The following is a 27,752-nucleotide window of genomic DNA, read 5'->3' on the forward strand; positions in this document are numbered from 1 at the left end:
AAGCAAACTTGTTTTGTGTTGCCCTGGAGACTAGGACGCAATGGAGCAATGGCTTCAAATGACAGGAAAGGAGATTCCACCTGAACATGAGGAAGAACTTCCTGATTGTGAGAGCTGTTCAGCAGTGGAACTCTCTCTCTGCCCTGGAGTATGGTGGAGGCTCCTTCTTTCAAGGAGAGGCTGGATGGTTATCTGTTGGGGGTGCTTATTCCTGCTTCTTGGCAGGGGGTTGGACTCAATGGCCCACGAGGCCTCTTCCAACTCTATGATTCTATGATTCTATTGGTATCTCTCTCCCCCCCCCCCCCCAACAGTCTGAGGGACTGTGAACTGTCCCTTTGCTTAAAACATTTGAGGACCTTTGATTTGGACGCTCCATTCCTATTAATGCAGCCAAGATAAGTAGTTGGTCTTAGCTCAGGATCGGGAGATTGGAGGTCTGCTCCCAGATGAAATGCACCTGTGTATTCCCCCAGGAGCTCAGAATTGTGTAGTTCAGCTAGCTGATGATAAGGATGAGGGGTTTGGTGTAGTTCAGCCAGGTGAGGATGATGATGAGGGGCTTGGGGGTGCAGGGCCTGCAAGGCCTGATGCTTCTGGTGATGCTCAGATAGAGGGATGTTAGGAGAGGATGGTGATTCCCCAGGTGGGAGAATGGAGGGGGATTTGGGGATTCTCTGTGTGAAAACAAAACCGCTTTAGAAGCTGACAGGCAGGAAGGGAGGTTACATAGAGAATCAAGGCTGCTTCTGCGGTGGAAGAATTCCAGGGACTACTCAGGGTTGAAGGAATGCTTTCATGCTTTGCTGTCCTTAATTAGGGAAAGACTAGCTTTTGGTTTTCAGATCAAACAATGTAGTGGATAGAGCAAGGAACTCTTGCCTTGGTTCTTGCTTCAAGCCATGTCTTGGTCAAGTTTTGCTTTAAGTCTTGGGGATTTTACCATGAACTCAAGCTCATGTATTGTTCTTTGAGTCTTGGATTACTCAAGTTGAAGTTTTATTCCTTGTTTTTGGATTATTCAAGCTCATGATTGTACCCTGCTCCTTGCATTTATGTTCATGCTTTAACCTTTGCATTGGAGATTTATTTTTTACTCTTTTACTGTGTGTGCTTTTTCAATAACCTGTTTATTCCTACTTTTGGCTTCCTGGTGAGTGCTTGAGCACCCTAGCTGAGGTGCAACAAGAATAGCTAGAAAAGGAAACATGAGACAGTCTTAACTCCTCAAACACAGTCCTTGTGATCATTGGAAATATCTGTCTCTTTATTCATCTCTGTTTCTAAGAATACAGAAGGTACCTGTATTTAAATTTTGATGTGATGCAAGTGGGAAAAAACACCTCCCTTCATTAATTGGTATGGTGCAAGAAGGCTTGCTGCCTTAGTATGAAATATATAAACATGTTAGTTGAAAAGCAAGAACAGAAGCAACAGCGGCAACGTGTCAGAGGAAAGCAAAGCCTGTTCAGCTGATCAGATATTCTAGGAAGATACAAAGAGGAAGCAAAGACGGGAGAATGGTGGAATCCTGGGATTTTTGGGTCACTGTGTTTTTGGGTCTCTTGATTGTGCAGTATCTGAAACAGCTCTGGTCCAGCCGAAACTATCCTCCTGGTCCTTTTCAGCTTCCCCTCATTGGAGGGATATTGAGGATTGGAACTGGAATATCTCACAATATTCTCATTAAGGTATTTATTTATAATTAATCAGCTAATGAATAAGACGCTTACTGAAAGGAACTGCAAATGATTCTCTTATTGACCTCATCACACTAGAGAAAAAATCCATTTATAATCTGGTTTCTGCCTCCTTCAGAATTCTGGGGTTTGTAATCTAGGGAGGAGTATTTATTTATTTGGTTGCAGTATTTCTATTCTGCGCTTCTCACCCTGCAGGGGACTCAGGGTGGATTACAATGCACATATAATGGCAAACATTCAATGCCAATTAGACATACAACATATATAGACAGACACAGAGGCAATTTAACATTCCAGCTTTTCCAGCTTCATGAGGGTATGCTCGATTCTGGTTCAATTCTGGCCACAGGGGGAGATGCCGCTTCACCGTCCATTTGTGACGAGTCCTTTGATGGAGTACTTCCTCATTCTTCCGTACTCTGCTGGAAGGTTTTATGCCATCGTAAATTGGTTAAATTAGCCTCCCTACATAAAGCGGTACCTAAATTTCCTACTTGACAGATGCAACTGTCTTTCGGGTTGCATAGGTCGACAGCAAGCTAGACTAATGGGCGGAAGCTCACTCTGACCTGGGCTGGCTTCAAACTCATGGGACCTCTAGGTTAGTAGTGATTTAATGCAGCTGGCTATCACCTAGCTCTGCCACAGCCCGGTTTAACAGCCTCTCTAAACTACCTACCCCAGAATTCTGCAGGAGGGAGAAACCAGATTTTAAATTGATTTTTTCTCTAGTGTGATGGCAACAATAGCACTCTAAAAGCATTTGCCAAAGATTCCTGGAAAAGAAAATTAATGTGACAAATAAATTTGTGAACCAATCCAATTTCATCTGGAGCCTGGCCAATCTGATTATGGCTGGAGATCAATTCAGTGATGCAAATCTGTTCTGATTTTAATCCAGATTGATCCAGACTCATGTTGGATCTATACTTCCGTATACTGCAGTTTGGAATTGCATTATATGCTCAGCAAAGAATCATATAATGCAATTCAGCATAGAAAGAATATAATGCGGTTCCCAAGTCACAAATATAATGTAATTCAGTGAATATAATGCAGTTCCCAAATCAGAAATCTGCATAAAAGCTGAAGACACAGTAGACTTCAAAGAGGTAAACAGATTTCAGATTGGTAGCTACATTGTGTTCAGCACAAAACATTATCTGTTTGTTTAAAAAGTAATAATCAGAGCTGTTTTTAAAAAATCTTTCAAGGCAATTCATGTCTCCTTGAATGTTGCTAATTTATGTTTTCCTGGCACTGGTTTCTCAGAGAGTTGCAATTCAACATCTGCATAATTCCCAACCCTACCCTAGAGCATTAGCAGCTAGGTCTGTGAAAGTTAGCTCAGGCATGTAATAATATTATGATAAAGAAATGATGATTTACAGTTCATATTGGTTTTCTTTTGGCTGTCTACCTAGTGAGATTCCGTGATACAGCATAAGGAAGGGATGATAAAAGGATTGCTTGTTATTATTGTGTATCTTCAAGTTTCGTTCTGATTGCTGGCTGTCCTAAGGTGAAGCTTTCCCAAGGCTTGCTCAAAAGAAGTTTGTCTTTGGCTCCCACCAAGGCTAAGAGGCTCATGACTCTGAGTCCCTTCTAGACATGGGGGTTCTGTGTGGGACGTTTGGCCCAATTCTATCATTAGTGGGGTTCAGAATGCTCTTTGATTGTAGGTGAACTAGAAATCCTAGCAACTACAACTCCCAAATGTCATGACCTATTTTCCCCAAACTCCACCAGTGTTCAAATAAGGGCATATTCAGTATTCATGCCAGGTTTGGTCCAGATCCATCATTGTTTGAGTCCACAGTGCTCTCTGGATGTAGGTGAACTACAACTCCAAAACTCAAGGTCAATGCCCACCAAACCCTACCAGTATTTTCTGTTGGTTATAGGAGTTCTGTGTGCCAGGTTTGGTTCAACTCCATCGTTGGTGGAGTTCAGAATGCTCTTTGATTGCAGGTGAACTATAAATCCCAGCAACTACAATTCCCAAATGACAACATAAGGAAAGGGGGTCACAGCATTCAGAAGGTTGAGAAACACTGCACTATGCCATGTTGGCCACTTCACAAGCAATCCTACTAAGGAGGACAAGTGAGAGAAACTGAGATGGTGAAGGGTGGAGAATACCCAACATAGCCTGAAGATGTTGAAATAGGTAGAAGGGAAAAGTGGGTTGGAGAAAGGGATTAGGTGAAGAAGGAGAACACAAAGGCAATTAGGAGATTTGCCCAGAGGAGTGGCAAATGAGTAAAAGAAAGGAAAAGTAGAAAATCAGAGCAGTGGATTCATATTGCAGGAAAGAAGATTCCACTTGAACATTAGGAAGAACTTCCTGACTGTAAGCGATGTTCAACAATGAAAATCACTGCACCAGAGTCCGGTGGAAGCTCCTTCCTTAGAGGCTTTTAAACAGAGGCTGGATGGTCATCTGTTAGGAGGCTTTGATTGTGTTTTTCCTGCATGGCAGGGGTTTGGACTGGATGGCCCTAATGGTCTCTTCCAAATCTGTGACTCTCTGAGTCTGTGTTTAGATAGGGGAGTGGCCAATAGTAGAGAGAAGCATAAATAGGATAAGAGAAAGGGGAAGAAATAATAAAGGAAGGGCCATAGGAAATGAGAAAGAAAAGAATGAGGGAGAAGTACATAATATGATGATGTAGAAGAGGGACAGAAGGAACAGAGGCCTGTCCCTTATTTTTTCCTGGAAACCTTCTTGTTACATTGCCTTTCAATGGTTTCTTTACTCTCATTTGAAGTGAGGATGACCAAAATGAGGCTGTCATACTTTGGACATATCATGAGATGACAGGACTCATTTGGAAAGATGATAATGCTTGATAACATGGAAGTTCACAGAAAAAAAGGGAGACCATATTACAGGTGAATTGTTGCAATCCAGGAAGCCTGGGTCTGCAAGAACTGAGCAAGGTGATTGATGATTGGAGCTCTTGGAAGATCACTGATGGAATTCTCAGGCAAAAACTCTAATGTCAATCCAACAATGCCATTTTCTCTTTTCTCATTGCCTTCCGCTTTACCAAACACCACTCTCTCTTCCATTGAGACACACTGTCTTGTAAGATGTCCAAAGTAGGGCTGGGTAACAATGGAAAAAATTGTTTCTAAACTCGTTTCATTTTTAGGGGGTCCATTGCGTTTCGTTTTTTAAAAGAATTCTGATTTTTTCTTTTAAAAAAATCGTTATTTACGAAATTTCGTAAATTTCGAATTGATTCGTTAATGGCGGACGCGATTGCGCAACACGCTAAAAAACCCTCCAAATGGGACAGGGGGAACTTCTGAAGCTTCCCTCTCCCTCTGTTGTTGACTGTTGGTGTGATAATTTATTTTTTTATCACTGATAAAACAAACAACAACTGTAAAACTTGCACCAGACATACGGAAATAATAACGAAATGATTTTGAAACGATTTTGAAACTATTTCGAAATGATTTCGAACCAATTACGAAACAATTACGAAATAAATTGAAAAATTCGTTTCGATTTTTAGTTGCTCCTGCATGGCTCAATATCAAATCGTAAGCTAATTTAAATACGAATCAATAACGAATTACGAAATTAACGAACGAAACCGCCCAGCCCTAGTCCAAAGTATAAAAGGCTCATTTTAGAAGCTGTATACTGTGACAAATTTCCTTTTCTGCCTACAGTGAAGGCAGATAACCACTCCCACCTCGTACTGGCAGCACTTCACTTTTTATGTGATACCTGATACTGCCACTCTTCCATCCAATGCCTACCAAAAACAAATAAGTGCACTTGAGATGATGAGGAGAGGGTACTTTTTGTAATGAAACACACAGAGATTCAGAAACAGCAGTTTTGGATATTACAACAGTTGTGTCACCCAGGCAGAAAGCTTTGTTCTTCCTCCACTACAAAGAGAGTTTGTGAAATAGCAAGGATAGAAGGTTGTTGTAGGTTTTTTGGGCTGTATGGCCATGTTCTAGAAGCATTCTCTCCTGGCATTTCGCCTGCATTCTCAGAGGTTGTGAGGTTTGTTGGTGTTCTGTCTCCCAGGAGCCTGATTTGCCTTACTTTACAGTTGCTTGAGGTTGCTCCTTCTTGCATTTTCTCCCAGGGCTGCTGCAGCTTTGCAAGAGCCCTGAAAGTTAACAGTATCAGAGTCCGAAAAGCCAGTCTGCAGGCCTCCTTTGCAGCTATTGGTTCAGGAAGGTATCTCTTTGGGTCTAGGGACCGCCTTTTCTCCCAGGGAAGAGATCTCCATTTTGGAATCTCCCCAGCCTTTTTAGTTTAGAGGAAAGACTTCAGACGTGCTGATGGTTAGGCAGGTAACTCTGGGAAAACCATTGCAAAAACTATACATTATATATTGTGTATTGTATATTAAGCTATATTAAGTTAATATAGATAGTATATTGTGTATTGAGCTATATAGAGAAATTATAGATAGATTAATAGAAAAGCTATTGAGAAAGTATTGAGTATTGAGTTTATTGAGAAAGAACTATTGAGTTAGATAGATAGTATTGAGCATTTGCCCCCAAAGCTAACTTTGAGCAATAGACAGAGGAAAAAAACTGCTTTTTTCTGACCATTGGAGCTCAGGGTTAGGGTAAGGGATTCCAGAATTCCTTTTACTTTTTGGAGGAAGGGAAAACTCATCTCTATGCTTTACCAATTGACTGTTTGTAACTTTGATGAACTGTGCCAAGTCTGCAAGGACTTTGTATAAATAAATATCCTTTTTTGATGTTTAAAACCAGTAATAGCCTCAGTTGCAGAGTATCTCAAGCTTCTCAAGAAAGACACCCGCAGTTCGCTCAGACATAGAGAGAAGCACGTCGCAGTTTTATTTTTTATAGCGTCTGGGTGGACGGCACAGTTGGAAACTAGGAAAATTGGAAATTAGGAAAAGCCTTTGACAATATAGCAAGGACAGAGTCTCCAAGGATTTGCAGAGGAAGGAAAGAGAACAAAAACAGTGACGACAAGGGAAGAAAAAAAATCAGGTGAAGTGTAAACCATGACAAAAGAGTGAAATGCAATTAGTGTTTAGTAAAGCATATATAATGTTTCAAATTTAAGAGATAATTTTAACTTACGATGATGTTTTAAGTAATGTTTAACTGTGTTTTTATTATTGTTGTTGGCATCTAATGGTTGCCAGTTGTAAGCTGCCCTGAGTCCCCCTCCGGGGGTGAGAAGGACGGGATATAAATGTCTGAAATGAATGAATGAATAAATAATACTGATTGAAAACATGTATGACTAGCACAATGCAAAAGACAGACAAATGTTATTAATTTTGTTCTATGTTTTTCAATATATGAATGGATATATATCAGAAAGGGAGCAACCAAGGATGCAGACTTTGCTCTAGATAGCTTTTTTCTTGAAAGCTGGCTTAACTACTATAACTGTTGTGCTGGTACAGCTGTACCAGGAGCTCCAACTTCTTTTTCTTTCTTTGAGTGTTTGCATGTATTCCAAGGTTCCATGCATTTTGCAATAAGGTGGCTTCCCTTGGTTTGCAATTATAGGGCCAATGACCCATCAATCATCGTTAGGTTCTTTAGTTCCGCCCCTTTTTCTGGGTTTAGGAGGGGAAAAGGGGACCTTCACACAGAGAAGCCTTTCGTACAGGACGTGAATCAGTTCCACCTGTAGAAAGCTTCATCTTTTACAGCTTTTGCTGGGGGGAGTTCAGTCCTACAGCTCTACAGCAAGCTCTTTGTTGGAGAAATACAGTCCCACAGCTTTACAGCCAGCTTTGGGAATTGAAGCCTGGGAATTGAAGACCTTCTTTCCTCTTGGAAATCTATAAAAGGACTCTGTTTTGTAAGGACCACTCATGGCAGCCATAATGCAATTTGGACCGGGTGTAGGGGCCCACGCCAGCAGAGCCTAAGGATTTCCCTGATAGTGAAGAAACAGTTCGTGAAGATAGTTGCCTGTCCCTTGTGGACAAGATTAAGAAATCCACCAGTTGATTCAAAGCCTTAAAGTATTTGTTTGCTTTATTGAAGACCTAAGCACTAATAAAGAACTTTGTTAAACTAAACAACGTTTCTAAAGACTTTGTTTAGGGAAATCCAAAGGGCCTCTAATCCGAGGCACCCCCGGCGTCCCGTTGGGCATACAGAACACGTCCTGTCTACAGACCTTTTCACAAGCCCAGCGCGTGACAGCACAACTGTCATTTGTTCAATGATAACAATGTCAATGATTCGGTCAACTTTCCAGTCCACCTTTAGACCCCTCTCCCCATATTATAATCTGTAACATTCCACTCATGTTCCCCACTCTATAGGGATGAAAGTGCTGTAGAAGGGAAATAGCAAAAGCCTATTCTTGTAAATATGAACTCTGTTGCCTGTGTGATTGAAAAGCTGTTGAAAAGCAGTTGGAAATCAAAACAATATGCTTAGTTTGAATGTAAACTTCTGTTCTTTTGATGACAGCTGGCTGAGGAATATGGAAAAATTTACACACTGTGGTTAGGACACCGACCATTAGTAGTAGTGTCTGGATTTGAAGCAGTGAAAGAAGTGTTGGTTGACCATTCGGATGACTTCGCTGGCCGACCGGTGGCTGCTTTCATTAAAATTGCCCTGGGAAAATCTGCTGGTAAGTTGCTAAATTGTAATGTGTGTGTACGTGTGTGTGTGAGAGTGTGTGTGTGTTAAATGATTTAAGAAGAAAACTAAGTTGAAAGAACATTTCCCCCAGCAGGAAACGTTGGGAAGGAAGTATTACATTATGTTGTTGTTGCTGCTATGCAAGTCTTTATGCATTAAGACAACCACATTGTCTTACTAGGGTTGCCAGATGTCTCTTATGATAAGAGATGTTCTTTCCTTAAGAGTTGGAAAGCTTGTCCCTTAGAGGATTGGTTCATATCCCTTATTATTCAAGAGAGGTATTGACAAGCTGGAATGTGTCCAGAGGAGAGCGACTAAAATGATAAAAGGTCTGGAGAACAAGCCCTATGAGGAGCGGCTTAAGGAGCTGGGCATGTTTAGCCTGAAGAAGAGAAGGCTGAGAGGGGATATGATAGCCATGTATAAATATGTGAGAGGAAGCCACAGGGAGGAGGGAGAAAGCTTGTTTTCTGCTTCCCTGGAGACTAGGACGCAGAACAATGGCTTCAAACTACAAGAGAGGAGATTCCATCTGAACATGAGGAAGAACTTCCTGACTGTGAGAGCCATTCAGCAGCGGAACTCTCTGCCCCGGAGTGTGGTGGAGGCTCCTTCTTTGGAAGCTTTTAAACAGAGGCTGGATGGCCATCTGTCAGGGGTGATTTGAATGCAATATTCCTGCTTCTTGGCAGGGGGTTGAACTGGATGGCCCATGAGGTCTCTTCCAACTCTTTGATTCTATGATTATAAGCAATGCCCCCATTGTGGCATAATGTAAAATAAACCACACGTAGTTTGCGTTGGATCAGCCCACACACTGCCTTGCAAGGGAACGAAATTATGCCACGCAGTTGAATCTTAAAGATGTAGACTTGTCCACAGCTGCATGGTATACGGTAGACTCCTGCAGAAGCAAGAGGATCCCTCTTGTCCTTTGCTGAACGTAGCATTTGTTGGATTTTGTTGGTGGGTCTGTAGATGGTTTGTATGTTGTGTTTCCTCATCAGCTATGCGGCCAGTGGTTCAGTGGTCAGTGACCGCATCGGGAAGCTGATGAGGAAATACAACATACAAACTATCTATAGACCCACCAAGAAAATCCAACAAATGCTCCTACGTTCAGCAAAGGACAAGAGGGATCCTCTCACTTCTGCAGGAGTCTACCGTGTACCATGCAGCTGTGGACAAGTCTACAGAGGGACCACCAAACGCAGCAGCATTGCCCAAACACAAATCAAGGAACATGAAAGGCACTGCAGACTCCTTCAACCAGAGAAGTCAGCCATAGCAGAGCACCTGATGAACCAACCTGGACACAACATATTATTTGAGAACACAGAAATGCTGGACCACTCTCACAACCACCATGTCAGACTACACAGAGAAGCCATTGAAATACACAAGCATGTGGACAATTTCAACAGAAAGGAGGAAACCATGAAAATGAACAAAATCTGGCTACCAGTATTAAAAAAACTCTAAAATGAAAACAGCAAAACAGCAGAGGGGAAACAATCAGGGACATCTAATCAGCTCTCAATAAAATATTAGGGCTGGGCGGTTTCGTTTCGTTAATTCGTAATTCGTTAAAAATTCGTTATTTTTTTTGTTAACGAAGCGATAACGAACCATTCTGGAGCAACTTAAAAACGAAACGAATTTTTCAATTCGTTTCGTAAATGCTTCGTATTTTGTTATGTATTCGTTTCGTTATTGGTTTGAGGTCGTTTCGTTATTATTTCCGCATGTCTGGGGCAAGTTTTATAGTTGTTTTTTGTTTAATTAGTGAAAAAAAATTATAATATCACACCAACAGTCAACAACAGAGGGAGAGGGAAGCTTCAGAAGTTTTTTTAGCATATTGTGCGATCGCGGCCGCCATTAACTAATCGATTCGTTATTGTTTCATTATTGTTTTGTAATTTTTTTACCATTTACGAAATTTCATAAATATCGACCTTTTTTTAAGGAAAATTTCGGAATTCTTTTAAATATCGAAACGCAAAAAACCCCAAAAAACGAATCGATTTTAGAAACAAATTTTTGCGTTGTTACCCAGGCCTATAAAATATTGCTCCAGGCACTTCCAGGCTATCAAATGCTAATCAAGGTGGTCAGTTGAAACATTCACACCTAGGTCCAGCAGACAAGAGTCCTTTGTCCCACCATGGTCATTCCACAGATATATAAACCCATTTTCCTAGTTCCAACAGACCTCACAACCTCTGAGGATGCTTGCCATAGATGCAGGCAAAATGTCAGGAGAGAATGCCTGTAGAACATGACCATATAGCCCGAAAAAACGTACAACAACCCAGTGATTCCGACCATGAAAGCCTTCGACGATACTTGTTCTTTTCGTGTTTTATATATCAAAAATGACAATTCCATCTATTCTTTTTCTTTTAACACTTTTTTTTCCTGGCAAGCTAAAGAACAAAACTAGTTTTGCTAAAGATACTTATCTTCCTGGCATCAATACATTTTCCTTGTTTTGTTTTGGTCCTATTATGCTTGCTTTGTCTCCTCGTCAACCACCTGTGAAGCACTTTAAGATTATAATCAAATATAATAACTATAAAACACACAAAGAAGTTTTAACAGCTTACTGATTTCATGAGTTTAATTAGAACCGGATTGACAGGAACAGACCGATCTCATTTATCTTGATGCTACCAATAGTACGGCGTTGTTCTTTTGATGTTTCTCAAGGCCTGCTCTTATCTGTTCATTCTTCATCAGATGTGTTTTTGAGACCCCTCCAGTTGTTCAAACACCACAAGAACATGCCAAAAACTTTATATACTGCTAGCTGTACCCGCCACATGTTGCTGTGGCCAACCTTCTCTCTCTCTTTCTCTCCTTCCTTCCTTCCTTCCTTCCTTCCCTCTTATTCTTTCCCTTCTTCTTCTTTCCTTCTCTACCTGTTTCTTTTCTCACTTCCTTTGCTCTTTGGTTCCATCCTTCCTTGTCTCTTTCCTTCCTTCCTTCCCTCCCTCCCTCTTTCTCTCTTTCGTTCCTTCTCTCCTTCCTTCCCACTTTCACTTCTTTATTTCATTCTCTCCCTCCTTCTCTCCTTCCTTCCTTTTCTCCCCTTCTTTCTTTCCTTCTTTCTCTCCTTCCCTCCTTCTTTCCCTTCTTTCCCTCTTTCTCTCCCTCCTTCTCTCCTTCCTTCCTTCTCTACCCTTCTTTCTTTCCTCCTTTATCTCCTTCCCTCCTTCTCTCCTTCCTTCCTTACCCTTCTTTATTTCCTTCCTTCTTTCCTTCCCTCTTTCTCTCCTTCCTTCCTTCTCTATCCTTCTTTCTTTCTTTCTTTCTTTCTTTCCTTCTCTCCTTCCCTCCTTCTTTCTCTCTTTCTCTCCCTCCTTCCTTATTTCCTTCCTTCTCTCCTTCCTTCCTTACCCTTCTTTTTTTCCTTCCTTCTCTCCTTCCCTCCTTTCCCTTCTTCTCTCCCTTTTTCTCTCCCTCCTTCCTTCTCTACCTTTCTTTCCTTCTTCCTCTCCTTATCTCCTTCTTTCCTTCCTTCCTTACCCTTATTTCCTTCCTTCTCTCCTTCCCTTTCTCTCCTTACTTCCTTCTCTACCCTTCTTTTTTCCTTCCTTCTCTCCTTCCATCCTTTTTGCCCTTCTTCTCTCGCTCTTTCTCTCTCTCCTTCCTTCTCTACCTTTCTTTCTTTCCTTCTTTCTTTCATTCCCTCCTTCTTTCCCTTCTCCTCTACCTCTTTCTCTCCTTCCTTCTCTACCCTTCTTTCTTTCCTTCCATCTCTCCCTCCCTCTCTCCTTCCTCCTTTCTGTCTGTGTGTATATGCATATATGTGTGTATATGTGTGTTTGTGTGTATATATGTGGCTTTGCGTGTGCATTGTAATGTATTTTTGGTGGTTTTTGGCTCTTACAGTCCCTTCCACTGTGTTTTTCAGTGTTTTTATGAGTGATGGTCACTCATTGTCCTGAGTGGTGTAATGTGTCCAAATTTGGTGTCAATTCGTCCAGTGGTTTTTGAGTTCTGTTAATCCCATATACGAACATTACATTTTTATTTATATAGATTGTAGCTTTGTATCCATTCACTTGATGAGGGTTTCATTATCCTACAACTGTGCTTTGGGGAGTACGTTTCGCAAGAAGGGTGTTACATTCTGGATATTTCTTTGAAGTAGAGGCTTCTGCTTGTAGAGATAACATTGTTTGCAAGCCATCATCAGGATCATATTTATTTCTTACTCACCTCTTCCCATGAATTGAGGCGGGGATCAACATCATAAGAAAATCCATCCTGAATCATCAGTTAAAAACATGGGACCCAAAAGATCACTCAACGCTTTAAGGGAGAACAGTGTATGCTGACTTGCAGTATAGCCTCTTTCCCTGGCACACCCCTTCAGAGCCTTTTGAATCTTCACATCTCTGTGTCTTAGCAGCAAAGGTCTGAGATAACTATCTATTCGCAATAGATTCGGAACCAACGCCTTATCATGTAAAGAAAAGCAATACAGGAGGATGTGGTCAAACAGGCAAAATTCCTTATGCACACTGAAAATTGCCACTCTATAACAAGACCTTGTGAAGGCTACCATTGAGAGCTCAATGCCCTGGGCAGCCTCACCTCTCCAAGACTCTGAGTGTCTATGAATATTTTGACCAGACAGACATCTGCCGCCACCCCCTCAGTGGACTTAGGGCAGATTAGAATGCACATATACATGGTAAACATTCAATGCCACTTAGACATACAACATATATAGACAGACACAGAGGCAATGTAACATTCCAGCTTTTCCAGCTTCATGAGGGTATGCTTGACTCCGGCCACAGGGGGAGCTGCTGCTTCACCGTCCACTTGTGACACTGAATCCTTTGATGGAGTACTTCCTCATTCTTCTGCACGCTGCTGGAAGGTTTTATGGCATTGTAAATTTGTTAAATGAGCCTCCCCGCATAATGTGGTACCCAAATTTCCTACTTGACAGGTGCAACTGTCTTTTGGGCTGCATAGGTCAACAGCAAGCTAGACTATTAATGGTCAGGAGCTTACTCTGGCTTTGAACTCATGACCTCTTGGTCAGTAGTGTTGCGGCCCAGCTTCCGTGTGAACCTGAGCCTCAATCTCTGTGTGAACCTGATTCTCTGATTGTATTTCCTGATGCAACTGAGCAAGCCACTGAACATGTATCTTTCCCTGATAGTGTTGAAACTGTTGATGCTGAGGTCAGTGGCGGGGAAAGTGAAACTGAACAGCCTGATGAGAATGTTTTAGAATCAAACCATGATAGCTCTCCAGAGGGAATCACACCTGGTTTTTTTAATGAGGACCGAAGGGAACAGATTTGGAAAAACAGGAGTGAATCACAGTTTCTACGAAGGTCAAATAGATTACAGGAGAGGCTCAGAAGTCTGGAGGCATTTCAAGAAATAGTTTCTTTAGCTTAAGGGGCCTCCCCCCCGGTTGTCTTGTTAGGTCAAGCAATGTTTTAGACTGAGGCAGCACTTTGGCAGTTTTCCTGTGTTCCATGGCCTGCATTCCCAGAGGCTTCTAGTTTCCAAGTACGGTTAATGAGATGCTAACAGGTTCCTGGTTTTGTATTGTTGTTTTTGGAATTTTGCTCAAATTCAAAGATTTTTCCTGACTGCTGTGCTTCTATTGTGGCTTTTTGACTTTGCATTTACCTTTCTTTTGTAACCATTTTTCATCAATAAAAGAGGATTGTTTTTCTCACAGTCCAGTGTGGTGGATTTAATCTTGTGGTCTCGTTTCCTGATCTGGGATGCAACAAGTAGTGATTTAATGCAGCTGGCTACTAACTAGCTGTGCCACAGCCCAGGTTGCCTCTTGTATAACAGAAAACTGGGGGCCCATTGAGATGAATAGGATTTCTGTTTTTCCGAAGCTTTATAAAGCTATCATAAGCAATTTCAGCCCGTGTACAACCATTCAACGCAAAAACCTAACAAAGTCCATACGATGCACAGAGAAAAAGCAAAGATGCTGAATCAATTCCTCATTTGGCCCACTCCACATCAATGCCATTCCTGTTCTTTGTCAAATGACATGTAGTTCATAGTGCAAAGTTCCTCTACAATGGTGCCATTAACAGACTGGTTTCTTGAAAAGGACAGGTGAATAAATATGTATTCACCAGGAATCGTCTTGTGGCCTACTGCAGAAAATCACAAACAATGCTGATAGTCTGGAAAATGTAAAGAAAAAATTAGCGTATTATTTATTTATTTATTTATTTGCTACTAGCTGTACCCGCCAGGTGTTGCTGTAGCCAACTTTCCCTCCCTCTTTCCTTCCTTCCCTCTTTTACTTTCCCTTCTTATTTCTCTTCTTCTTTCTTCTGTCTCTACCTGTTTCTTTCCTCCCTTTCTTTGCTCTTCGGTTCCTTCCTTCCTTCCTTCCTTCCTTCCTTCCTTCCTTCCTTCCCTCTTTCTGTCTTTCGTTCTTTCTCTCTCTCTCTTCTTTAACCTTTTTATTTCCTTTTCTCCTTCCTTCTCTTCTCTTCACTTCCTTCCTTCCTTCCTTCCTTCCTTTCTTTCTTTCCTTCACTCCTTCCCTCCTTCCTCTTTCTCTTCCTCCTTCTCTCCTTCCTTCCTTCCTTCCTTCCCTCTTTCCCTCCGTCTCTCGTTACTTCTCGACTGTCCCTTCTAACTCTATTCTATGAGTATTTAATTTGTGTTATATAGTAATATATAATAGTAGCATATTATATAGTAATCTATATAACAGTAATATATAAAATATTGTAATTATAGCTTATAATATTTGTGTGTGTGTGTATTATAAAAGATATAATATTATTATTTTTCATATTTTTTTAGTGAAGAACATACATTGGCTTGTTAGGTGTATGGTGTCCAAATTTGGTGTCAATTCGTCTAGTGGTTTTTGAGTTATGTTCATCCCACAAATGAACATTACAATTTTATTTATATAGATATTTATATACTGCCCCTCTCAGTCCGCAGGCGACTTAGGGTGGTTTACAGTCAATATCAAAGCATAAGACTACAATAAAAACAATTAAGATAATATAAAATCATGATAAAATCAATTAAAAAACATATGCCATTCGAGTCTCCTGGTTAAAACACTGTCCAAAAATGCAAAAATAATAAGAACTGTGATTTTGCAGTGTTAAATATTGTCAATGATATTAAGGGGTTTTTTTTGTGGGGCGGGAAGGCTACACAGGGGTCTTGTCCCCCAAACTCCTGTGAAAATGGAAGGATGACTGCAGATTGATTTGGGGTCTTGCTAAACTTCACATAAATCCTGATATCTTTCAGGAAGGCACAGAAAATTCATGGGTGTGTGGGAGCTGGGACCTCACAACGTTTTGCATGAGAGCTGGGTCTCAAAACTTGGGCTAAAGTTCCACAACAGCTCTGTCATCATGACCATAATGGGATTTTATTCAAGGCCTATGCCAAGAAATTGCTCAGCCAAGCCTCAAGGCATGGTGCTATCTGGTGTGTAACTATTTTCTATTTGTTCCTGCTAGCTGCAGGTATTCTATTTTCAAGTGGCGACACCTGGAAGCAACACAGACGATTTGGTTTAGTGACACTGCGGAAGATGGGAATGGGGAGGAAATTAATGGAAACCCAAATAGAAATGGAGGCCAAGTATCTAGTGGAGTCCTTTGCATGTACAAAAGGTATGTATGCAGTTATAAGAATTTATGTCCCCATCTGCTGAAATCTTAATGCACATATTTTGGTAAATTCACATTTATGTTATATACAATCTTAGTAATTCTATTGTGTAGGTTCAGCTATCCGCTAAGACACCAGGTTCGGAGCCCGGCACACTTTGCTACTCCAAGGGTCAGATTGAGAAGAAGGCAAAAAGAAGTTTATTCTTTCCAGCCGGAAAGGAGGTCAAAATAGTGTCTCTGCTCTCAAATATTTCACCTATTTAATACAAAATACAAAACATATTTATTAGGCTTGAGCATAATTTCGGATTAGATCGGAACTTGGATATGATTTGTTAAATTTGGGCACACAAAGGTGAGTTCTGAGGCATGCAGGAAAGGTGTGTGTGTGGGTGGAGGGGATTTCGAATTTCAATCACTTACCCATTTTTTTTTGGAAATATTCTGTAATGTTTGGATGTCTCCCAAAGTCAATTTAATTTTCACTATCACCATTAAGCAACTGGTAAAGCCAAGGGAACTTAAAGTGCTTTTAAAGTCTCATTCTTTTCATCACATTTTCGTGAGTGATGTCAGAAGGGAGGTGGTGGGTGTGGCTAATCACAACTATCTTAACTGTAGTTTGGGAAGGTCAGGCCTCCAATGGTAGAGATTGCAAAAGGCCCTGCCATAAACTACATTTCCCAGATTGCAAAGCTGCTCAGTAGCCAAATGTTGGCTGGAGGACCCAAATAGCTGGCTGTAACAGTCACCATTTATAGTTAGTCTAAATATAAAATAAATAAACGGATTGACTCTGCAAAGAGGTCTAAAGTAGGCAAGCATTAAGCAACTTTTGCAATGCTAAGAGAACATAAACTGCTAAAAAAACCCAATACTTTTTCTTTGGCCCTATTGCCATGAGGAAGGCATTGTGGGAGGGGGACAGCTTTTTTGGGGGGAATAACTGATTGATTTGCTCTAAGCCAATATCTGTTCTGGGCTGTAAAAAAGTATGGATGTGTCTTGAGGTTTCCCTCCAACTCAATAGAGGAAGCAAATGGATGTCAGGACAGTTTGTATGGTGCCTTTCTGCCTGGAAGAAGCGGGGTCAGTCTAGATGTCCCTCGATGGTGTCTGTACTATGATTTCTGTTCCTGGGTTATAAATGTCATTTCATAATTGGTTCTGTCATAAAAACATGGCAAAAGTTTATTGCACTGTAAAAACTTTGTCTTTGCACAAGGGACATTGGACATTTTGCTTTATTGAGTCTCCACCAATTTAACACAGTTTCTGTCATAAAAACAAAGTTTCTGGAGTGGACCAGCTACTTTCAAAGTAAAGACTACACACTGAAACAGGAAATAACACTTTCAAACCAGGAACAGGTTTTCCTTATTATTAAAAATGTTTTTCTATAAAAACTTTGAAAATTTGCCAAAAATCTATGGATAAGTCAAACATTCTGAAATTTGGCAAACTAACAGTGGTAAATGTGCTCTACCACTGTGATAAGTTTCATCAAGATAGCTCAAAAATGGGGGCGAGAGAAGCCAGTGATGGTTTCCCTATTGCACATGTGCAACCACCATTGAGGAAGTTCTTATAAAGATTCGTAAGTTTCATTAGAGTTACGGAACTTTTTCCCACAAAATTTGGAAAGAACTTTAAAAACAAAGTGCCAGCGTCAGTGCTTTGAATGCTATTTTCCTGCTTCTTCGCGGGGGGTTGGACTGGATGGCCCATGAGGTCTCTTCCAACCCAATGATTCTATGATTATGTGATTCTATGAACACAGTTTAGGACCAATTTTAATGGATTGCACATGTCTAATTTTTATACACATCTGAAACTTATTCAGCACACCCGTACCAGCCTTTGGTTGGCTGAAAACTCTCCCAGCTAGGATCTGGCCTGTTATAGGTTGCTGGCGTCACGAGGTGGCCAATGATGGGTAACAATTTTGAAATGGAATGCAATGTAATTGTTTTACTTTTTATCATAAAAATAAGTTGCACTTTGTTCTAGCTATCTTCCTACTTCCATCACGACACCTAACTCATGATGATGACGGTATAAATACTATCCTTTTCAGGGCAGCCTTTTGATCCTATACTACCAATCACGAATGCAGTCTCCAATGTGATATGTGCTCTGGCTTTTGGATATCGGTTTTCTGCTGAGGATGAAGTGTTTAAGCAAAAGTTGGAATCTGTGGATTACGTAACCAAGTATGCAACAAGTGTATCTGCTGTTGTAAGTTGTCTTCTTTCTTATTGCATTGTGCAGATATCCCAAATTCTGTTTTTTACCAGAATTCTAGAAAAAGATTTTTCACAATAAATATGTTGGATTTGGCCTAAATATCCTAAAAGCACCAGATATTATATTATTCTGGAAGTACATGGTTGAGATAAAAACCAGGTGATATAGATTCTATTTCAGAAGAAGAAATTGGCAAAACTACCTCTAGGGTATTCCTTGCTTTTATGGAAGTTGAATAGAGTATCACACTGGAAGACCCAGAGATTCTTTGAGAAGTGTTTTCTCTAAAATCTTTAGGTTCTCCAGCGTGACTGGAGAACGTTGACCATCGTGTCACACTGGAAGGCCTAGAGATTCCTAGAGGTAACATTTAAAATCAAATCAGTGAATAATCAAATTCTCGGAATCAAAATTGAGGGATGGTCATAATATATTTCTATAGCTGTTCTCTTATAGATTTGCAAACTTGCAATGCCACTGGATAACAAGGCTTTAGAGTAGGGTTAACATGCATCTTTCTTTTTCCTGCACATGTCTTCTTTTTCGGAGCTGAAATTTCCATTTGGATAGATTTTTTAAATCTTTGGGTTTCCTTACAAATTCCAGACTGGACTATGTCAGATACAAGCAATCAGGTGGTAGAGCTCTGAGGAGGAGAGATGTGCCAGGTAAAAGCTAGGTGAGCCTCTAGATCAGGCAGCTACAGCTCTGTAGAAGAGAGCTTCCCAAACATTTCATGTTGGTGACACATCTTTTAGACATGCATCAATTCACAACACAGTAAATTGGTTTTACTAGCAAACCAGAGGTTAAACCAACGCTGTATAAGAGATACGGACACATAATAAATTGTAATAACAAAAAGTATGGGAACATGATATCGCTCATGAAAATCTTTCAGGGCAATTGGGAAGGGAAGGGAGCCATTTTTAGTTAGTCTCAGCAAGGAAAGCTAATGTACAGGACGTGTGCAAGCTTCCCCTGTACAAAAGCTTCAACCCTTAAGACTTTCCGGGGGGGGGGGGGGGGGAACAGTCTTGAGAGTCTTCAAAGATTTCCAGGAAAAGAGCCCTAAAGACCAAAGAACTCCAGCTGGAGAATATCTAAGCCTTTACTGGTAGGTCCACTCAGTGCTTCGAGACGCAGTTCGACCCGGTAGCGGAGCCCACATCAGTAAGGGTCAGCCTGGGAGAAGTTAAAAAGGGGATTTTCCTTTAAAGTAAAGAAGAAGTTATTGAAGACGGTTGCCTGTCCTTCGTGGGCAAGATTAGGAAGTCACCAGTTGCATTACGCCTGGAAGCATTTGTTTAACTTTTTTGAAGACAAGAGAAGTTTCTGTTTGATTGTTCATTAATAAAGGACTTTGTTATCTAAAGCCATCTAAAGATCATTTGTGGTGGAAAGCCTCTGAGAACTTCTCCTTGGGCCCCCTGGCTTCCCGCTGGGAAAAGGTTGCACGTCCTGTTCTAAAGGAAATTCTTTACAGGCCCAGCGAGACAGAACATTTGTAATAATATATATATTAACATATATTTATATGGTATTTGTAAGATAATAACATACATTTCCAAGGTTTTGTCATGAGTAACAATATATACTGCTCTGAGTTGCCGTTAACCGCTCTGAGTCACCGTTGGCTGAGAAGAGCTGTATACAAGTAAAGTAAATAAAGTAAATAAACATCTATACATCTATATATCTATATCTATATCTAAAGTCAATGTTTGTATGTATGTATGTATGTATGTATGTATGTGGCAGCTTTCTGATTGGCTGCCACTTTCACAGGCAACTGCGACCCTCATGAATGAGGGACCAGAACCAAACTTGGCACACATAACCCCCATGACCCACCTCATTTCCTGGTGCAATTTGGTGAAGGATGGACCATGGATGATGGGATTTCCAGTACTTTCTATTGCTTTGGCTCCTATAGGAAACAGTGATCTCCACCAATGACAGAGCAGGACCAAAGTTGGCACACACACTCCCCATGACCCACTTGATGTCCTGGTGCAATTTGGTGGAGGATGGACCAAAATAATATACAAAGAACTCTTGCTAGACATAGATTGATAAATATAAAGCTAAACATCTTCAGTTCCTCAACAAAGAGATCAGAGAACCACAACTATAACAACTTGAATTTACTTTCCTCTTCCCTACAGCTCTATGAAACATTTCCTTGGCTGATGCAACGTCTTCCAGGTTCTCATCAAAAACTGTTTGATATTTTCAAGAAGGAGAATTCATTTGCAATGGGGGAGATAGAGAAACACAGGGAACAACAGAACAAATATGAACCACAGGATATCATTGATTTTTATCTACTTCAGATGGAGAAAGTAAGTATTCATTTTGTATCCCAATATTATTAGATTGCAGAAATATCATTATATTACATCAGGAGGATTTTATGGGCTTTGGATAACAGTTGCTCTGAGCCCATCCCCATGCTACTTCGTCTATATTACGAGGCATTACAGTGAACTAATATGCATACATTGAAACAAATGTGTCAATAAAAAAATAAACAAATCTCACAATCATAATTACAAGTGCATAGTCTATATACAGTCACAGATTCATAACTCATTCATATTCATGGCTGCTCCACATTCAATAATACCTGGATACTGAGGGATCATAAAAGTCCCCCAATCCAGATTTAGCTCCCCTTCTCTGCTCTAATCTCCCCTGATATTGGTATAATCAGTGGGATATATTTCAATGATTAAAATAAAGAGACATTTAAATATACAGCTGTTTCAACAACCATACTCCCTCTTCCTTTTGCTGCCTTCATATTTTTAGTGAAGACCCGCTTTCATATTTTAGGAGGTGCCTGTGTGTTATGCAGAGCCTGGCATGAGACTGCTCCAACTGCCAACACTGTTATGTTTTTCCAAGAAACTGGCTCAAACAGCCCTGCATCTTTTACCTAGAATTTCTTATTGTGTGTAATTTCGGAAAGGTATCAAAATACTCCAACCTTTCTATATATCCCCTTTAATATCAGATTATTTCCAAAGTCTACAACCCTGAGTCGGAAAGTCATTGCATACTCCACTATTGGAGAAATAATGTTGGTGGTATAATGAAAACCTGACTTCATAAAGTTTTTCTTTTAATTCAAACTAAATTTTTTGTTCACCTTATTCCCCACAACAGAGCAAGAATGATCCCACCTCTACCTATAGTGATGATAACTTGGCTAACTTTCTTAATGAGTTATTCATTGCGGGGACAGAGACCAGTGCCACCAGTCTGCAATGGGCACTCCTCTTAATGGTGAGCTATCCAGATATCCAAGGTGAGAAAACATTTGTGTAAAAGGAGTGACAGTGTTGTGGATGTGTTTGCATATTTCAGTTGTGGATTGTAATCGGTCCAATACAGTACATTCCTGTATATCTGCAGAGAATATGTTTCTAGATGTTGCATGGATACCAGCAAGTGCAAATTGTAGTGAACCCTACTGAGATGAGAGATGCATGTTTCTGTTCTTAAATAGGGTTTCAAGTCCTGTTCTCAAGAAACATAATCCTTTGCTCAAATGTCTGCATCATGCTGGTTCTCTTTTTATGGGAGAACATGGTCCATCAAATGTTTGCATGCCCATCTTCTATAACAAAAGGTGAACGGTGTAGGAAACAACCTGGACCAGAAATAATAAGGGTATTGCAAACACACAGTATGCATGCATTACACAAAGACTGCATGTGGGTCAGATGAGAATACTAAATATGTTACTAGATTGATTCCAAGTGCAAACTATTTCCAAAATTAAACTGAAACTCACCCCATTTCTCTCAGATAAGGTCTACAAGGAGATAGAAGAGGTTTTGGGTTCTTCTGAATCATTCTCTTATCAAGACCATAAGAAACTGCCCTATACAAATGCTGTGATTCACGAGATCCTACGTGCCAGATATATATTATTTTTGGGGCTTCCTAGAGAGTGTGTGAAGGATGTGACGATACGTGGATTTCATATTCCAAAGGTAGGAGGCACTTACAACTCAGACATGATTTCAGAGATAAACATAAGGCTGGCTATCATGCAAAGAGGTTTTGTAGCACCTTTGTGCTCCGGACTGACTCCGGATGCCACAGCAGTTACAAAGTCCAGATCATAAAGTCTGGCCTACACAATTTTCTGCCCTGCTGTACTGTCACCCGCATCTATCTCGCCATCTCTGTCACTATGGCAGCCGGTTGGAGTGTTCCCAGCAGTTGCTGCAGATGTCAGCAAAAGTGTTTATATGACCAGAGAGAAGGATGACTGCTACAGAAGCAATAACAACATGGCCTCAATTCATCTCCTTTCCCTTGCAGTGCAGGGATGGCAGCATTGGCCTCTGTGGTCAATGGACCAGTTCACTTTAGAGCTGATCTGCGGTCCATACTCAGTGGGAAGTTTGATGAGACCTCAGACCATTTCTCAACTTTGCTCAATGCAGATTAATAAGGGCCTCATCACACTAGAGAATGAATCCACTTTAAATCCGGTTGCTACCTCCTGCAGAATTCTGGGGTTTGTAGTTTAGGGAGGAGCCTTTAACAGCCTCACTAAACTACAAACCCCAGAATTCTGCAGGAGGAAGAAACCAGATATTAAGTGGATTTATTCTCTAGTGTGATGAAGTACTAAATCAGCTCAGTCCCTAAATGTCACCTTGATATCCAGGTTTGACTTCTGGGCCACTTCAAGATGAAGGGCTGGTGTACACAAGCCCCCAAAATGTAATGAAACATTTTATACACAGGTTCTACTTCCATCAGATGTGTGTACTATGTCTTTGGATAGCTAACCATCACTCATGACTGATTCAAAGATGGCGAACAGTTACAGGTATATAGCTAGAATCATAGAACTGGAGGAGACTACAGAGACCATCAACATTGTTGAACCTCAACAAAGATAGAATTGGATCAGATTTCCCACACAGAACCCCCATGACCAATAGATGGTTTTGGGCAACCCTCTGAAACCCCCCTTGTGACCCCCAGGTTGAGAAACACTGCTCTAGAGTAGAACAGACACATAACAAAGAGATTAGATGCCCACTGTTCAAACTGGACAAGTTAGAATGGATGACTATAGTTAATACCATATTTATGTGAGAACGAAACCACCTGTTACAATTGCAGAAGTGCAATTCAATTTCTTGATGCGAATAAATACGTAAATAACATATGTTTCACTTTCGTATGTTCTAAAACATAAGGAGAGCATCCTTCTTAAGGTAATTCTTTTTGTGATTCCTTCAAGGACCATCCAATGCAGGCATGTAGCCGGGGGGGGGGGGGGGGCTCGGGGGGCTTCAGCCCCCCCCAAAATTCTCATGGTGGTTCGCGAAAAGGCCTTACTGGTGCATTATTTAAACTGTTATGTTTATTCATATCATGATCTGATCACCATACTCAATATATCCCATATGCATGGGGGTATTGGGGTAATGATACAAAAGGTTTGCTAGGCTAGACCCACTTTCACTCAGACTCAGCCCCCCCCCCGAAACTCAGCCCCCCCCCTGAAACCCCCCCTGAAATTTTTTTAGCCCCCCCCCCCCCCCCGAAACGAAATCCTGGCTACAGGCCTGATCCAATGTAAAGCTTGAACCAAATAAGCCGCATCGAATCCTTCGGGAGATGCTAGCGGGGTACAAATAAAGTTAATAATAAAATAATAATAATAATAATAATAATAGTTTTCCTCGTCTTTTTAACTGCTCATACAAAACCCCTCCCTTACGTTCCTTTCTGCTCATACACAACACCTCCATTACATTACATCAGCCTGAGTATTTTTAAAGTGTAAAAAACTAAGAATTAATATTTAACAGTATAGCACTTTGAAGCTGATCTAATTTGGAGAACCCTTTTCAGTTGGACACCTCTTTAATCTGTCCAAATCATGCCAGTTCTATTTGATATCATGGATCCCTGTGCATGCAAAGCATATGCATATTTATATATACAATTATAATAAAGTTATTCTGTTCTATTCGGCACTCCATGCTGGCCACATGACCTTGGAGGTGTCTATGGACACCGCCAGCTCTTCAGCCTAGAAATGGAGATGAGCACCACCTCCCAGAGCTGGACATGACTAGACTTAATGTCAAGGGGAAACCTTTACCTTTACCTATTCTGTTCTATTATTCTATTTGTATGGATACATATATGTTGTGTTTTGTTTCTGTGTTTGTGTATATGTGATACACACATCTTAATACACAGATCAAGACTCAGAACACAGCCAAAGGATGGATCATTTTGAGGAATTTCCTTTCTCTCTCTTTCAGGGGACATTTATTATTTCAGACCTGCGCTCTGTTCTTCTTGACCCTGAGCACTGGGAAACACCTGAAAAATTCAACCCTCATCATTTCTTAGACAAAGATGGAAATTTTATAGCTGGGGAGGAATTTCTCCCATTTGGAGCAGGTAAATACAGAATCAATTCATATCTACTTGAGGGTTTATTTGGGAGTATCAGTTTGATTGTCCAAGTAGATCAAATGATGTGAAGTCTAAGGCTTCACATCATTTACTGTAGTTTGGAAAAGATGGCATCAGATTTAGACCAAGTAGTGTGCCAGCTGCGCCTGCACCTTGGGAAGTCTGACTTGGCCATGGTGGTCCACACTCTTGTTACATCCCGAATAGACTACTGCAACACACTCTACATGGGGCTGCCTCTGAAGACTACCTGGAAGCTTCAACTGGTTCAACAGTCGGCAGCTTACTGGAGCGGCGTACAGGGAGCACACAACCCCTCTGTTACGCCAGCTCCACTGGCTGCCGACCAGCTTCTGAGCACAATTCAAAGTGCTGGTTTTAACCTTTAAAGCCCTGAATGGCTCTGTCCCAGACTACCTGTCCGAATGTATCTCCTGTTACCAGGGGTGGCTCAACCCATTACGCAAAGTAAACATTTGCAGTATAGTTGATTTTGCCCAGGGATGCTCTTGAGGCACTCTTGAGGTGCTCTTGGGGGAAAATAGACCTTGACATATGCGAGTTGTAGTTACTGGGATGTATAGTTCACCTATAATCAAAGAGCATTCTGAACTCCACCAATGATGGAACTGAACCAAATATGGCACACAGAACTCCCACGACAAACAGAAAATATATATCAGTGATTGGTTGGGAAGGGGGCACCAAAATACTGTTTGCTTACCGTTGAAAATTACCTAGGGCCGCCTCTGTCTATTACGAACCATCACAAAATTTAAGATCATCTGGAGAGGCCCTGCTCTCAATCCCACTGCCATCGCAAACGTGACTGGTGAGGACAAGGGACAGAGCCTTCTCAGGAGTAGCTCCCTGTCTGTGGAACTCCCTCCCCAGGGACATCAGATTGGCCCACCTCCCTCTTGTCCTTTAGAAGGAAAATTAAGACTTGGTTATGGGACCAAGCATTCAGCCAGTGAATAAAAGCAAGTGAATGAAGAATTAAGACAATGAATTGACCTGGACTGGATTTTGGATTCTGGATTTTGGATTCTGATTTTAACAGGCGTGTTTTAATCAATAGTTTAATTACTGTTTAAAATATTTTTAATATATTATTGATTGTTTTTATGATGATGGCAGTGTATGATGCTTCTGTGAGGCCGCCCTGAGTCCCCTCTTGAGGGTGAGAAGGGTGGGGTATAAATATAGGAAATAAATAAATAATAATAAAGTTGTCGAAGGCTTTCATGGCCGGAATCACTGGGTTGCTGTAGGTTTTTCTGGGCTATATGGCCATGGTCTAGAGGCATTCTCTCCTGACGTTTCGCCTGCATCTATGGCAAGCATCCTCAGAGGTAGTGAGGTCTGTTGGAACTAGGAAAATGGGTTTATATCTCTGTGGAATGACCAGGGTGAGACAAAGGACTCTTGTCTGCTGGAGCTAGGTGTGAATGTTTCAACTGACCACCTTGATTAGCATATAATGGCCTGAGAGTGCCTGGAGCAAACTTTTGTTGAGAGGTGATTAGATGTCCTTGTTTGTTTCCTCTCTGTTGTTTTGCTCTTGTAATTTTAGAGTTTTTTAATACTGGTAGCCAGATTTTGTTCATTTTCATGGTTTCCTCCTTTCTGTTGAAATTGTCCACATGCTTGTGGATTTCAATGGCTTCTCTGTGTAGTCTGACATGGTGGTTGTGAGAGTGGTCCAGCATTTCTGTCTTCTCAAATAAAATGCTGTGTCCAGGTTGGTTCATCGGGTGCTCTGCTAAAAACCCTAAAAAACTCTAAAATTGCAACAGCACAACAACAAAGAGGAAACAAACAAGGACATCTAATCACCTCTCAACAAAAGTTTGCTCCAGGCACTGTCAGGCAATCAAATGCTAATCAAGGTGGTCAGTTGAAACATTCACACCTAGCTCCAGCAGACAAGAGTCCTTTGTCCCACTCTGGTCATTCCACAGATATATAAACCCATTTTCCTAGTTCCAACAGACCTCACTACCTCTGAGGATGCTTGCCATAGATGCAGGCGAAACGTCAGGAGAGAATGCCTCTAGAACATGGCCATATAGCCCGGAAAAACCTACAACAACTCAATAATAAAGTTGCAGAGGAAATAGATAGTTCAACATGTTGTCAAAGGCTTTCATGGCTGGAACCTCTGGGTTGCTGTGAGTTTTCCAGACTGTATGGCCATGTTCCCAAGATAGTTCAACACTTCCTTATCTTCTCCTATTTCTAATCTCCCTTACTCCACCATCTGCGTCCCTGGCATTAAATTAGGACAATTAGCATTTTTGAAAAGTGATTCTGGGTGTGTTTACACTGTAGAATTAATACAGTTTGATATCACCTTTACTGTCATGGCACAATACTATAGAATGCTCCTGGAACCAAATAACATATCCTTACTCACTTTCTATATTTTTTTCCTGCTTTTCAGGTGCCCGGATTTGTCTGGGGGACCAGTTGGCCAAAATTGAGATTTTCCTTTTCTTTACCCACCTGCTGAGGATATTTAAATTTCAGCTTCCGGAAGGCGTGAAAGCATTAAACAAAGAGCCAATGTTAGGGTTCACTTTACATCCCCATCCTTACAAAATTTGCGCTATTCCCCGCAGCACCTCGACATAAAGGAGATGGAAACAAATTGCCGTGCCTTACTAAATCCTGAACACTTCTCTGCCTTGACTTGTTAAGTGCTTACATTCATTCTGGCCAGGAACGTTGCTGGCATCATTAGCTGTTCATCACTGCCTGCTCGAATTGAGCGGGACACTCTCCTGGATTTTCACCCTCATTCATAGGAAGTAAAGCGGAGAGAAAGGAGTAGTTCTCCTATTTTCTTCACATCAGACCTAAACACAAACACTTTGCATTGCCAGGTATTGTGTCTAGCAGATGGCTTCCTCCCTTCTATCATAAGTTGTTGTATTTTTTTTAATGTTGATTGTCATTTTGTATTGCAGTTATGGATCCATCACTTTGTTGCATCCTTTCCATTGCTCAGAAGTCACAAACAACACATA

General features: G+C 41.0%; 1 protein-coding gene across 1 annotated transcript; it reads left to right on the forward strand.

The window, feature by feature from the left end:
- The first annotated feature begins 1,425 nt into the window (after positions 1–1,425).
- Positions 1,426–27,452, forward strand: LOC132769790 (cytochrome P450 2J4-like). Its single transcript, XM_067466106.1, has 9 exons — positions 1,426–1,691; positions 8,166–8,331; positions 15,850–16,005; positions 18,083–18,243; positions 20,421–20,597; positions 21,424–21,565; positions 22,069–22,256; positions 24,564–24,705; positions 27,167–27,452. The coding sequence occupies exons 1-9, from the start codon at positions 1,521–1,523 to the stop codon at positions 27,355–27,357; spliced, it is 1,494 nt and encodes a 497-aa protein (XP_067322207.1). The 5' UTR covers positions 1,426–1,520; the 3' UTR covers positions 27,358–27,452.
- Positions 27,453–27,752: the final 300 nt, after the last annotated feature.

This window comes from Anolis sagrei, chromosome 3 (assembly GCF_037176765.1).
Source record: "Anolis sagrei isolate rAnoSag1 chromosome 3, rAnoSag1.mat, whole genome shotgun sequence".
Classification (NCBI taxonomy): Eukaryota; Metazoa; Chordata; class Lepidosauria; order Squamata; family Dactyloidae; genus Anolis; species Anolis sagrei.

Bases quoted from the DNA above. Each gene is read 5' to 3' on its own strand.
- LOC132769790 (XM_067466106.1), top strand. From the start codon at position 1,521: ATGGTGGAATCCTGGGATTTTTGGGTCACTGTGTTTTTGGGTCTCTTG. The intron at 8,332-15,849 runs GTAAGTTGCTAA...TGTTCCTGCTAG, and splicing joins TGCCCTGGGAAAATCTGCTG to CTGCAGGTATTCTATTTTCA. The intron at 16,006-18,082 runs GTATGTATGCAG...TATCCTTTTCAG, and splicing joins GTCCTTTGCATGTACAAAAG to GGCAGCCTTTTGATCCTATA.